The sequence below is a fragment of the Castor canadensis genome, chromosome 12 (assembly GCF_047511655.1).
Source record: "Castor canadensis chromosome 12, mCasCan1.hap1v2, whole genome shotgun sequence".
Classification (NCBI taxonomy): domain Eukaryota; kingdom Metazoa; phylum Chordata; class Mammalia; order Rodentia; family Castoridae; genus Castor; species Castor canadensis.
The window spans coordinates 39,238,779-39,251,402 of NC_133397.1; the positions used below are offsets into that span (position 1 = coordinate 39,238,779).

Genomic DNA, 12,624 nt, shown 5'->3' on the forward strand with positions numbered 1-12,624 from the left:
TCAATTAAATCTGTAAACAAACATTTCTAGGTGTTATTAGTTATTGAAAAAGAAAAAGAAAGAAACCTATGTAAATCTTCATTAAGAACTTGATCATCACCTAGATTTATAAATTTACATTTTAAAGGTTGATCCTGAAATAGATACTTTCAGGTGGCCCACAAATATCCTCCTTTCCCCAGCCTTCCTCACCCACCACCACCCCAGACACACAGGTGTTTATTTCCACAATATGATAAGACTGTGCACCTAGGGCACTGGACCAAAGATGGATACCTGGCCCAAGTTCAATCAATCAGATTCTCTTCCTGAAATCTGGAATTAGAAAACAGGATTAATTAGTAAATCTACCTAACTAATAAAACTAATGGTAAATGAACTGGGGAGTTGTCATCACTCATCCTCCTTAAAGAAACAAAGAAATTAGATCTGCTGAGAGAAAAAAGTAACTCAAAGGAAAAGCAGCAGAAGTAGGTGAGGTTATCTTCTCCAAGTTCCCACAATTTTCAGTTAGAGTTCTTTGGGACACTTGATCACAATCCGTCCCTTTTGTTTTTTGAGAGGCCCCTGTTGCTTTGGTATTAAACTCTTTTCTGCTCATTACAAACAAGTTTCTATTACTTCTACTCTAGGAACAAATGGCTAAGGAAAGGCCATTTTCATCTCTTCCTCTGTAACAAAGATTAGAGAATAGGGTAGGAAGCAAAGTGTCCTAGGAGTGAGTAGCTCTTCATTATAAGTAACTTATTACCAAGTCTCAAAGATGAGAGACTTGGGGGACTGGCGGAGTAGCTCAATAGGTAGAGCACCTACCTAGCAAGTACAAGACCCTAAGTTCAAACCCCAGTATTGCCCCTCAAAAAAATAAAAAATCATTTTGGTCTTTGAAGCCTCCTTCTTTCCTTCCTACACATTATCTACTGCTAGAGGTGGGTCTATGTCAATAAAAGAAGTAAGTTTAACAGTGTTAGTGAACAGCAAGGCAAAGGAAGTAGGATATGTCCACCTGCCCTTTTAAGTCTCATTTGGGACCAAAGACTCTGCATTTCAAGAAAGCCTTCAGGATTTGGAGGCATGGTTCAAATGGTAGAGCACTTGCCTAGCAAGTATGAGTCCCTGAGTTCAAACCTCAGTGCCACCAAAAAAGAAAAAGAGGAAAGCTTTCTGGGTGCAGGTGGTCCATGACCCATACTTTGCAAACATTGCCTGTGGGTCTAAATAAATAAAGAAAATGAAAGTGTAAGAAGGAGCTTAGGTATACTGTTTCTCCATGGTACTTTGCACTATTTAGTTCAGGAACAAGAGTGAGAAAAAAGCTGTGAGGCAACATTCTATCCCTTCGTAGGCCAGAGAGAAAAACAATCATAATTAAAAATTACTGGTGACATGAGACTAGTAGTAACAGAAAAGGTATCATGGATAAAAAAACATTCTACTCAACACAAAAAGTGACACACAAACAGTCCCAGATGAGAAGAAGTATCAGGATCCAGCAGATGCGCTGGGCTGTACAACAGCATTTCATGGAAAAAGAAGGATATATACATACCAAGTTCCCCAAAGACAGACAATAGCAAGAAAAGCCATTGCCATCTACCCTGAAATGGTCCCAGAATGTGTAGGAAGAGACAAAAGGTTAAGAACCATTCTCTTCTGGTCTTTTCTACCATTTCCAAAACCAGCTGGGAAAAAAAAACAAAAAGTAAAAAAAAACAACCTATGGGAAATTTAATTTCCCCTATAGAGATATAATTCTGGTACCTCAAGTTGGAATTCTTATAGAATTCTCTTTCAAAGAAATTGCTAGTTCTTGCTCATAGCATGTTACAGTACACCAAGGGTTAAATAAACATATAAACAGCCAATGACCTAATCACCTGCACTGATGTTATTGGGAAATACGGTCCAAGCACAAAGCAAGTTTAACAATCAACCTTTAAGGACCCAAGCTGCTGGGGCATAGCTTATGTGTACTGAGGCACCATGGCAAAGACCCTTCCTGACTGAAGTCACAGCTCTTAACCAGAGAACAATGATGATAAGCCATAATACAAAATAGTGGACACAAGAAAAGAACCAGTGGCCAAAGCTTGATTCTGGAAATCACCAACAAAACTAAAAGAAGAATCCAAAATTCCCAACCCTTCTCTTAGACAGCACCACCCCTATGCTAATCAAAAAGAAAAGAATCAAAGCAACTAAGTAAGTCAGGCAACAGTGGCTCATGCCTATAATCCTAGGTATTTGGTAGGCTAAGATCCAGAGAATCAAGGTTTGAGGCCAGCCTAGGCAAATAGTTTGCAAGATCCCATCTCCAAAATAACTAGAGCAAAATGGACTGGAGGTATGGCTCAAGTGGTAGAGCTCGTGAGCAAGAAGCCCTGAGTTTGAATCCCAGTCTCATCAAAAAGAAAGAAAGGAAGGAAGGAAGAAAAAGAAAGGAGGGAAGGAAGGAAGGAAAAAAAGCAAGTAAGTGACAGGAAATGGCTGCACATACCTGTACTATGTCCCAATTCATTTCCACCTCCTCTTTAATATTGTTGGCACTCGCTGGAAACTTGACAGGCTGCCCCTGAGGACATGTTTCAGTCTTCATTCTCTTTAATGGGGACTGACCAAATGTGAAATCATCATTCTCCTCTTTCTTGCACACACCTTCCCACATGGTACTTGTTGACGGTGTCTCCGTATTACTACTTCCACTCTCTAACGTGCCAGCTTTGCTGGTTTCTTCATCAGCTTTCACCTTTTTGGTCCTCTGAGCTGAAGTTTTCTGCTTTGTCTTTGCTGTTTTCAGAGTCTGTGCAGCATCCAATTTACTCTTACTTTTTCTCTCTTCCAAATCAACATCAGCAACAGCCACAGGACAATTCTATCAAACCACAAAGAGAAGACATGAGAATTAGATTAAAAACTAATTGCCCTGGAACGCTTCTCAAATATCTGAAATACTATTATAGAAATGAAAAAGAGCAAAGTACTGACACATACAAAAACTTGGAACTATGTTGAGTGGGGGGGAAAAGCCCATCTCAAAGTTACATACTATACGATTATATTTATAGGACATTCCTGAACAGATTAGTAGTTGCTAGGAGTAAGACATGAGTGAAGGGGAGGCAGGCAGGAGGTGGGTGTGCCTATGAAAGGGTAACACTAAGGATTATGGTGCTGGATACACAAACCTATCCAAGTGATAAAATTCCAGAGAACTAAACACATACACACAAACATACACATAAATGGATACAAGTAAAACTGGAGAAATTAAAATAAGATCAGTGGATTTTATTAATTTTAATACCTTGATTATGATATTTTACTCCACCTATGTGAAATAACTAAACTTTTACCATTGGGCAAATCAGATAAAGAATACATGGAATCTCTATTATTTGTTACACATATATGTGAATTATTTAGAAATAAGGTTTGATTTTGAAAAATGAGCAAAGGACAGGTCTACAACTGCCAGGAAAACCAAGATTAAAAGTTATAATCAATGTCAACCTTTTAGAGAGAGAAGGGCAATAATCACACACAAAATTCAAGAGGCTACACCTGTCACCTATTTATACAGACATTGAGAAGATGGACAACACAAAATGATAGCAGGCTGGACTGGAGGTGTGGCTCAAGTGGTAGAGTGGCTGTTTTGCAAACATGAAGCCCTGGGTTCAAACCTCAATCCCATGAAAAAGAAAAAAAAAAAAAAAAGCAATAAAATGACAGCAGGCTAATGGCAGACATTTTTCTTTAACAAGAGTCTACCCAGTTGTCTCCACAGGTATCCAAGGACCACTCTGTACCACCACTGCTCACCCTTTCAACCCATGTGCCAGCTTAGCTGTGAAGGAAAGAGACATGGCACTCATCTTAGCACTGGAAAGAGTGGTAAATAAGATTAAGAGCCTGCCCTTAAGGAGCTTACAGTTTCACATGCTAGCTTATTCCTAATAAACTTGAGTGTCACAGATGACGCTTAAGTCAAACAAACACGAACAACTCCCAAACAAAATTTCAGTCAAAATTCAATCTTCTCTCAAATTTTTTCCAGAATTACTATTTATAGTATTGAAGCTGGTGGCTCAAGCCTGTAATCCTAGCTACTTTCAGAGGCTGAAATCAGGAAAATTGAAACTCAGTTCAAGGGCAGCCCTGGCAAATAGTTCAAGAAATCCCATCTCCCAAATAACCAGAGAAAAATGGACTAGAGGTATGACTCAAGTGGTAGAGTTTATGCTTTGCAAGTGCAAAGCCCTGAGTTCAAACCCTAGTCCCACCAATATATATATATATATTATATATATAATATTGTATCAATAATATATATTGAATATTGTATCAATTATATATATGAATATTAAAACCTACAATAAGAGTACTCCTATCCAATGCCTACCCACCACCACCATGTAAACTTGAAAATGATGTATATTAGATAGCTCTGGAGTATCAAATTTTACACTCGAAATATAATGGATCAGAGTAGAGATATGAAGATAAAATGATTCTGAGCCTATAATAGTTGATAATCTAACCAAATGAATTGGGATAACTAAAGAATGTGTCAATCATAAAGGGAGTTGTCAATCACAAAGGAGCAGAAAAAAAGAGAACTATAAAATAGTAAATATGATCAGCATTTTCCCCAGAAATGTACAAAAGAGAAGAAAGCTCAATAAATTCTGTGTACTTTGGTTCCAATGGAAAGAGAGCCTGCTGTGAAATGGACACTTCAGACTACTTTAGCTCCATGCAATTAAACCCTTCGACTGTCACCATGACAACCACAGTGCCAAGACCACAGCAGTCATTCAATAAAACCAAATGAACTTATCATCTAATTCTCCTATTCTCTCAGTCTGTGCTCATCAAGTAATTTCTGATTATTTAATTCCCTACTTATTTCAGCCTCCAAGGAGAAAAAGTACTGGCCATAAGAATTTCCAGTTCTTGTGATGATTACTTCAAAGTATTAATTATTAAACCAGCACTCTGGTTGTATACATCACTCTTGTGAGCTAATGTAAAAACACCCTTGCGAGGTATATTGGTTCCTGAAATGCTGACTTAGAAACACAGTTGCACCACTTACAATCTGTGTGAGCAAATCACTTAACATTTCTTGTCTCTGCTCTCTAATCTATAAAATTAGGATAATAACAGCACCTGCCTCAATGATTGTTGCAAAGATTAAGCAAGATCATAAGAGTGAAATGTGGAGCATGTTGCCTGGCTAACAGTAAGCACTTAAGTATTTGTTTATATCACCATCACAACCACCACTAGCACAACTAACTCACCTCCTAGGAGAGGAAAAAGAAAGTAGGTGAAAAAACACCATGGATTTAATGGTAGCTATTATTAAGACCTGTGACAGGTGATACCACTGCCCCACAGTTTTTGTCATTTCCATGATTTGACCTACTCTGTGTAATGAAAAAGGAAAACATTTCTGCCTTCCCTCAAATCCCGCCCCAATCTAGCTATAGCACCTACCTGCTCCTCCTTAACAGCCACACCTTCTGAGCCCTCACTCAACTGTGGTGTGTTCTTCTTTGCCCGTGCTGCCCTCTTTGGTTTGGATTCCTTGGGAGCAAGCTGCTTACGATTTCTTGGGACTTTCTTTTGGGGCTCCCAGATGCTATCTTCCTTGTCATCTTCTTCAGAGGCAGATGATCTAGGAGTAATTTGACAGAATGTCCAGGAAAAATGAAACCAAATGTCAAAAGAAAAAGACAAACAAATGCTTCTTTAAAAAAAAAAGATAGAGGGTGAGGCACATGGCTCAAGTGATATGAGTACCCACCTAGCAAGTATAAGGCCCTAAGTTCAAACTTTAGCACGAGCAAAGAAAAAAAAAAGTGATAAAGTTGGAGGTGTTTAATATAAAATGGAGTGAGTGATATGAGCACAGGCTATGAAAAGTTATTACTAAAAACTGAAACTGATCAGAGGCAATGTAAAACTACCCTCCCCTACCATACACTATAAATCACAGGTGTCGCCACTCTCTTCTCACCTACCTGACAAACATGCACACATATATCTTCATGATATAGGAAATAATCACTTATTACCTAGGTTATGTCCCACCATGCACAATATGACCTTTTCAATTTTAACACTGACAAGCACTTAAGTAAGTTCCCAAGTGTTAATCAGATTCATTCAAATTGTATTAAGTTATTAGATTCAATGAAAGGAGTGGGAAATGACCCTATAAACACTCTAAATTACACAGGAGGTCAGCACCAAGACCCTTCCAACTATTTTTACTAACCATTTTTACTCTTTCACAGAATAGATGTGTATCCTGATTAGATTGGACCAGGTACAGTCACCGTATTTTTCTAACAATCAAGAATCAAATTCACAGCAAGAGTGGAGAAAAAACAGCCATGTGAACACTGTTGAAGGAACACAGCCCTCCCACTAACATGGTTTATTCTATTTTTTACCCTAATATAAAAGGTCAGCACTAGTGGGAAAAATGATGAATTCCCTCACTGAGACTAGTGTATAGGGATGTCTGGTTTCTGAAAGGTCTGGAGGCAAAAACCTTATTGGATGGCTTCTTAGCAAAATTATGCTCCAGAAAAGCATAATTGTGATAGGTCAAACCACCAATACCCTCAAGGCAAGTTTTTTTCACAGGCGGATACTAAGCAAAAAACAAAACCATCAGAACATAATAGCTATGGATTCCAAAGGAACTAGAATGTGAAAACCAAGGAATTAGAAAACTAAGGTTCCCTTCTATTAACAAATCAAGCAGGATATCATCATTCCACCTCAGTGTCTCATAACATACAAGCAGAACTACTGACTAAACCTATTTCACATGGGCAGATTGCCAAAAGTAAAGGACTTTTCCTTATTATGAATAAAACACAAGCATTGGTATCATTTTGTTACACAAGAAGCAGTTCTGAGGCAGCTAGTCAACTATCATTCTCCATCACATGTGAGCCCTTGGCAGAACCCACTCCAAATAAAATCCTAGCCCTTGTCATAGACTCCCAGATCCTACCAGTCCAATCTCATTTCCTATCACTCTCTGCCTCAATGACTCTGAACTGGCCACACTGGGCTCCTTGCTGTTTTCTGAACACACCCAACTCATTCCTGCTTCAGGGTCTTTGTATTAGCTGCTCTCTCTCAGTGGAACACAATCCTCAAGGCCTTTGCAGAGAGAGGTGCACTCCTGAGTTAGTCAGTTTTGCATCACTACACCCAAATATCTGAGGCAACTAACTTAATAAAGATAAATGGTTTAGCTCAGTCTTGGAGGTTCAGGAACAAGATCAGACAGCCCCTTTGGTTTGGACCTAAGGAGGACAGCAGGTGGCAAAGGCAGAAACACATGTTGGAACAAGTACACAATCTTGAGGTAAGAATAAAGAAAAAGAAGACAGGTCAGAGTCCCACAGTCCCCTAAGAGGGTATGCCCCAAATGACCTAACCACTTCCCTCTAGGCCTCACCTCTTAAAGGTCCCATCAGCTCCCAATACCTCTACCTTGGACACCAAGCTTTTACATGAACCTTTGGGGGTCATTCTCCAAATCACAGAATTCACAAATGTCATTTAGATTTAGATCTCTTAAAGAATATCCTCACTATTCTATCCAAAATGCCCCTCCATCAAACCTACTCACCATGCTCTGCCACTTGCCAGCTTTATTTTTCTTTACAGCACTTATTATAACCTAACATTAAGCACTCATTCCTTGATATCTTAAGAGTACCTAATATGGTGTGCTACAGCAAAAAATCTCAACTAGGGATAATTTTGACCCCCTGAGACATCTGACACTATCTTAAGGCATTTTTGACTTTCATAACAGGGAAGGGATGCTATTGGCATCTACTGGGTAGAGGTCACAGATGCTGCTAACATCGTACAGAGCAAAAGACAGCCTCTACAACCAAAAATTATCCTGCACATGTCAACAGTACAGAGGTTGAGAAACTCTGCTCTAAAGCAATATAAAAAAACTCCCTGCCCTTGTGGAGCTTATGTTCTACTATAAATATGTTATATATTTAGTTGGTTATTTTCTCTTTATTTAACACTTTATCACGAACATTAGATGCAGTCTGGAACACAGAATGAGTTCAACAAACATTTGTTGCATGAATGAATGAAAAAAACACAGATTTCTTCCACCTAAATGACTCAACAAATATGTAAATGACAGAAAGCGTTATACCTTAAAATATTCATCATTCCCCCACCATCATATTAAACCAATACACTTACAACTCAGAGAAGTATGAAAATTCATCTTTGGATATTGTAGTCTGGACCTGTGTTTTTGCTCTTCTTAGCAATGATGACATCTGGAAGAAATGGAACATGGAGTCAGTATGACTTGAATAGCCTAATCACTTCATTTGGTTACAAAATGAAGCACCATTCAAAGCAAACACTCCAATAGCTCTGCTGTGAAAACCTGTGATAGGGGAGGAAAAAAAAAAAAGTCTTATTCACAATTCCAAACACTGCTTTCCCTTGCTATATAGCTGCTGATTGATAGAGCAGCTCTGCCAGGCATGATGTGCATGCCTCTAATTAAGGCAGAAGGATCATGAGTTCAAGATCAGCCTGAACTACAGAGCAAATTCCAGTCCAGCCTATGCTCAAAAACAAACAAACAAATGCATATAACAGCCTCCCAGAGGTTTCGAATGCCTTATGAATGGGGACTATCTTTTGAAAAATGTAGGATCCAATATAGTGACAATTGTTAGTTTTTTAGAATTACATACTTAGGTATTCTGCAAGTATTATTTGATGGTAATACTATCAAGTAAGCAAATTATAAAGCCCTTTTACTAAACTATATATCAAAAGACAAGAAACTTTCCTCTATATTTTCTTACAGTACAAAGTAGAGGCATGTCTATAAGGTTAAGTATCACATAAAGCAGCCACCACATTATAATAAAAGTTCTTAATCCTTAAATAAAGTGAGTAATCACTATGCCACTTAAAATATTTACTAGATTCAAAGGCTCTTTAAAATATTAAGACAAATATCAAGAGGTATTACATAATAAAAGAAGTAAAGAAACTTAAGCTGATAAGATTTATTACCTAACGAATGTGTGTCATCCTGTAAAAACTACATTAAATTTTGACATATTTGGAACTCTTTAAACAAGTTCCTAAACCAGTCACATATTAATTTTAATGCCTCTGGTTCCAACATCCACTTAGGAGAGGAAGTAATACCTCACAGAAATACTCAAGGGGTTGTCACAAAAGGGAACATTTTCTCCCAGCAACTATAGCTCAACTCACTCTATTAAGCACAGAACTCTGGGACAGAACAGAAAAGCAGAAGGAGAACAGTCTCTAGGAAGGATACAGGATAATTTCCATCTTCTCCTTCACTTTCTTTTATGGAGTTTTAAATTCTGTAGGTAATGCTTCCTCAATAAGCAGCTCAAGTTATTGATCATAAGGGAATGGGTAATTATGATTTCTGTGCTATGTGTATTTTGCCACTATAAAAAATATATAATAAAACAGAGGGTGTTAGTGTTTAACAGAGATGATAATTCAAACCAAGTCAGGGCGAAAGGGATTATTCAGTAAATGGTATTGAGACAACCAGCTATTCCTCTGAACAAAGCAAATGTTCAATTCCTACCTCCACATCATGAACAAAAAAACATATTCTACAACACCTAATCATTTAAAACACACAAAATAAAACTACTAAAGTGCTAGAAAAAAAGCAAAAATGACTTTTCATAATCTTGAATAGGGTAAGGGAATGCAGGTTTTCCTACACATGACTCAAAATTTCAAAGCCAAAAAGATTAACAGATTTTACTACATAAAAATTAAAATCCCAAGCCAGCAGTGGGAGCATCTGAGAACAAAACCAATTTACCCTTCCATTCTTCTAAAAAATCACAGAAGCAGTCACTGATAACTTTGAGATCAAGAGGGAAGGGGTTAGGGCTGATTATAAACTGTCTGACATAAAGGAATATCTCTTAGGTGTCCAACCACATATAATGCTATTAGGCAACTGCTCTAGAAAAGGTCTAGAGGTTTATTTTCCAAAGAAGGTAAAATAGAATCAAGTGCAATTGTGTTCCTGGACACCACAAAAACTGAATGTCAAATCCAAAGTCCCCTAGTACTCTACTTCACGAAGATCTCAGTGTCACCAGTCAGATCCTTACCCTCTATGGAGGACAAAGGGCTGACTTTTCTCTGACCACCCAAAGAGTAAAAATCTAAAGGTGCTAAGCTCCCCATCAAACAACTTACCCAGATGACCTTACAGCTAGTTCTACCACCCCAATCTACAATGTACAATACTCCCCCTTATCCAAGTTTGGTTACCCTTAGCCAACCATGGTACACCAATATTAGACAAAAACTTCTAGAAATAAACCATCCATAGGCCTTGAATTGTATGTTTTTGTACATAGGGTGATGAACTCTCCCATCTTTTTCTATCCAGTAAAGGACATGACCCATCCTTTGTCCAGTGTATCCATGCTGTATTCACTACCCCTACTAGTCACTAAGCTGTCATCTAAGTTATTAGATCAACTGTCACCATATTGCATTGCTTGAGTTCAAGTAACCCTTATTTTACTGAATAATGTCCCCAAAGCACAAGAGTAGAAATGCTAACAATTACCATATAACGTTATAATTGCTCCACTTCATTATTAGTCATTGGTGTTAATGTCTAACCCTAATTTATAAATTAAACTTTATCCCAGGTATGTATGTATGTCAAAAAAGTATGGTATTTGTAGGGTTCAGTACTATCTCAGGTTTCAGGTATCCACTGAGGGGCCTTGAAATGTATTCCGTGAGGACAAGGGGGAACTACTACACCTAACTTCAAAACATTCCCACACAGACCAACATATACCAAATCCACCTCCACATTTCAGCCTTACCAGAAATGTGTTTAAAACAGGCAAAGATTATGTCAGGATTATGTTTTGATTAACCATTAGCTTCAAAAAAGGTTTCCCTGAAACAAATACTTCCAACTGCCCCTTTATTAAGCATCCTGGAGGCAATGTATCATGGAAAGGTGAGTAAGACATAAGCATTTCTTTCCACAAGTGCGAAAAAATATGAGTGTAAAAACGAAGCTAAGAAAGAAGACTCTGCGTGAACACATAGGACAATTTCAGGCAGACCTAAAGAAAGAGTACACATAAGAAACAGATAAAAGAGTACATGTAAGAAGAAAGAATATATATAAGAAGCTAGAGATTATTTATAAAAAAACTATCCATGCCAGGTATAATCCCAGGGGTATGTAGACTCCAATTTAAATACCAAGGTTCTTAGGTTCTGTTCCTGTATCTCCACTCCTCCCAAGTCCCCTTGCTTCATATCACACAACTTGTCAGATTAATCAAAATCTCATCCATTTCTATGTTTTAAATATAGTCATGTGTCACTTAATAACAGGTACACTCTGAGAAATGCAACATTAGGAGATTATCATTGTGTCAACACCAAAGTGTACTTTCACAAACTAAGACAGCTACATCATAGGTGATATAATTTTATGGGACCAGTTTCCTATGTCCCATAATGGATGGATGCTCCTTGGCATCCATCACCAATGTCATTGTTAATTGGCACATGATTATACATACCTACTAATAATCCTAATCCCTCCATCCCAAACCTTGCCTATAAGACTCAGATTTACATAATAAACTGCTTCTTCTGAAACTATTTAGATCTCTCATATTTATCTTAAATTCTACTATCCACAATGGAACTCTTTGAATAACTATTCCTTGTCCTAAAACCCGTCTCTACTACCAGACTTTCTCATCTCAGTAAATGGTACCACATTCTATCTATTTGCTAAACTAGAGCCTGAGAAAAAATTTTACAGCTTAATTGGGCTGTAACTGACATGCAATTTATCATACATGTTTAAGGTGTTCAAATTTGTAAGTTTTTACAAATGCATATACATCACAACAATCAAGATGATGAACATAACCAAAGATCCATTTGCTAAGCCAAAACATTGCAAATCTTTTTCTTTCCTCTGCCATATCCAGTCTATTAGTAAGCCACATAAATTCTTCCTCCAAAATATATCCTTAATCATTATGATCTCAAGTGAGTCTTTAGGCATTGTCTGGGTCTGTTTTCTGTTGCTGTAACATAATACCAAAGACAGGGTAATTTATGAAGAATTTTTTCTCACAATTCTGGAGGCTGGAAAGTGTACCTTCTTGAGTGATCCCATGGCAGAAGGCATCAAATGGCTAAAGAAAGGTTTCTCTTCTTATAAAGCCACTAATCCCATCATGGGGGCACCACCTCATGACCTCATCTAACCCTACTTAACCTACCTAAGGCCTACCTACAATCAGTATATGAATTTGTGTTTCCAACACATAAACTTTGGAGGACATATTCAAACCACAACAGTCCCCATCTCTCACCTGAGTACTGCAATAGCCTCTCATCTGCACTCCCTGTTTCCACTCTTACCTCTACAACCCATCTTCCACGTATCAACTTGAGATCATTTAGAAAATGCTTAAAAAGCATTCAGTGACTTCCCACCTTATCTTTGACTCAGAGGCCCTGCAGGAG

General features: G+C 37.9%; 1 protein-coding gene across 2 annotated transcripts in view; it reads right to left on the bottom strand.

Moving 5' to 3' along the window:
• Srbd1 (S1 RNA binding domain 1) overlaps nt 1–12,624 on the bottom strand; it is a 227,160-nt gene that overhangs the window by 177,552 nt on the left and 36,984 nt on the right. For both annotated transcript variants that reach the window (XM_074049618.1, XM_020168980.2), the window contains exons 2-4: nt 8,269–8,348; nt 5,503–5,683; nt 2,498–2,872 (exon numbers count right to left, since the gene is read on the bottom strand). In XM_074049618.1, coding sequence (XP_073905719.1) covers nt 2,498–2,872; nt 5,503–5,683; nt 8,269–8,348 — 636 coding nt within the window. The remainder of the gene's footprint in view (nt 1–2,497; nt 2,873–5,502; nt 5,684–8,268; nt 8,349–12,624) is intronic.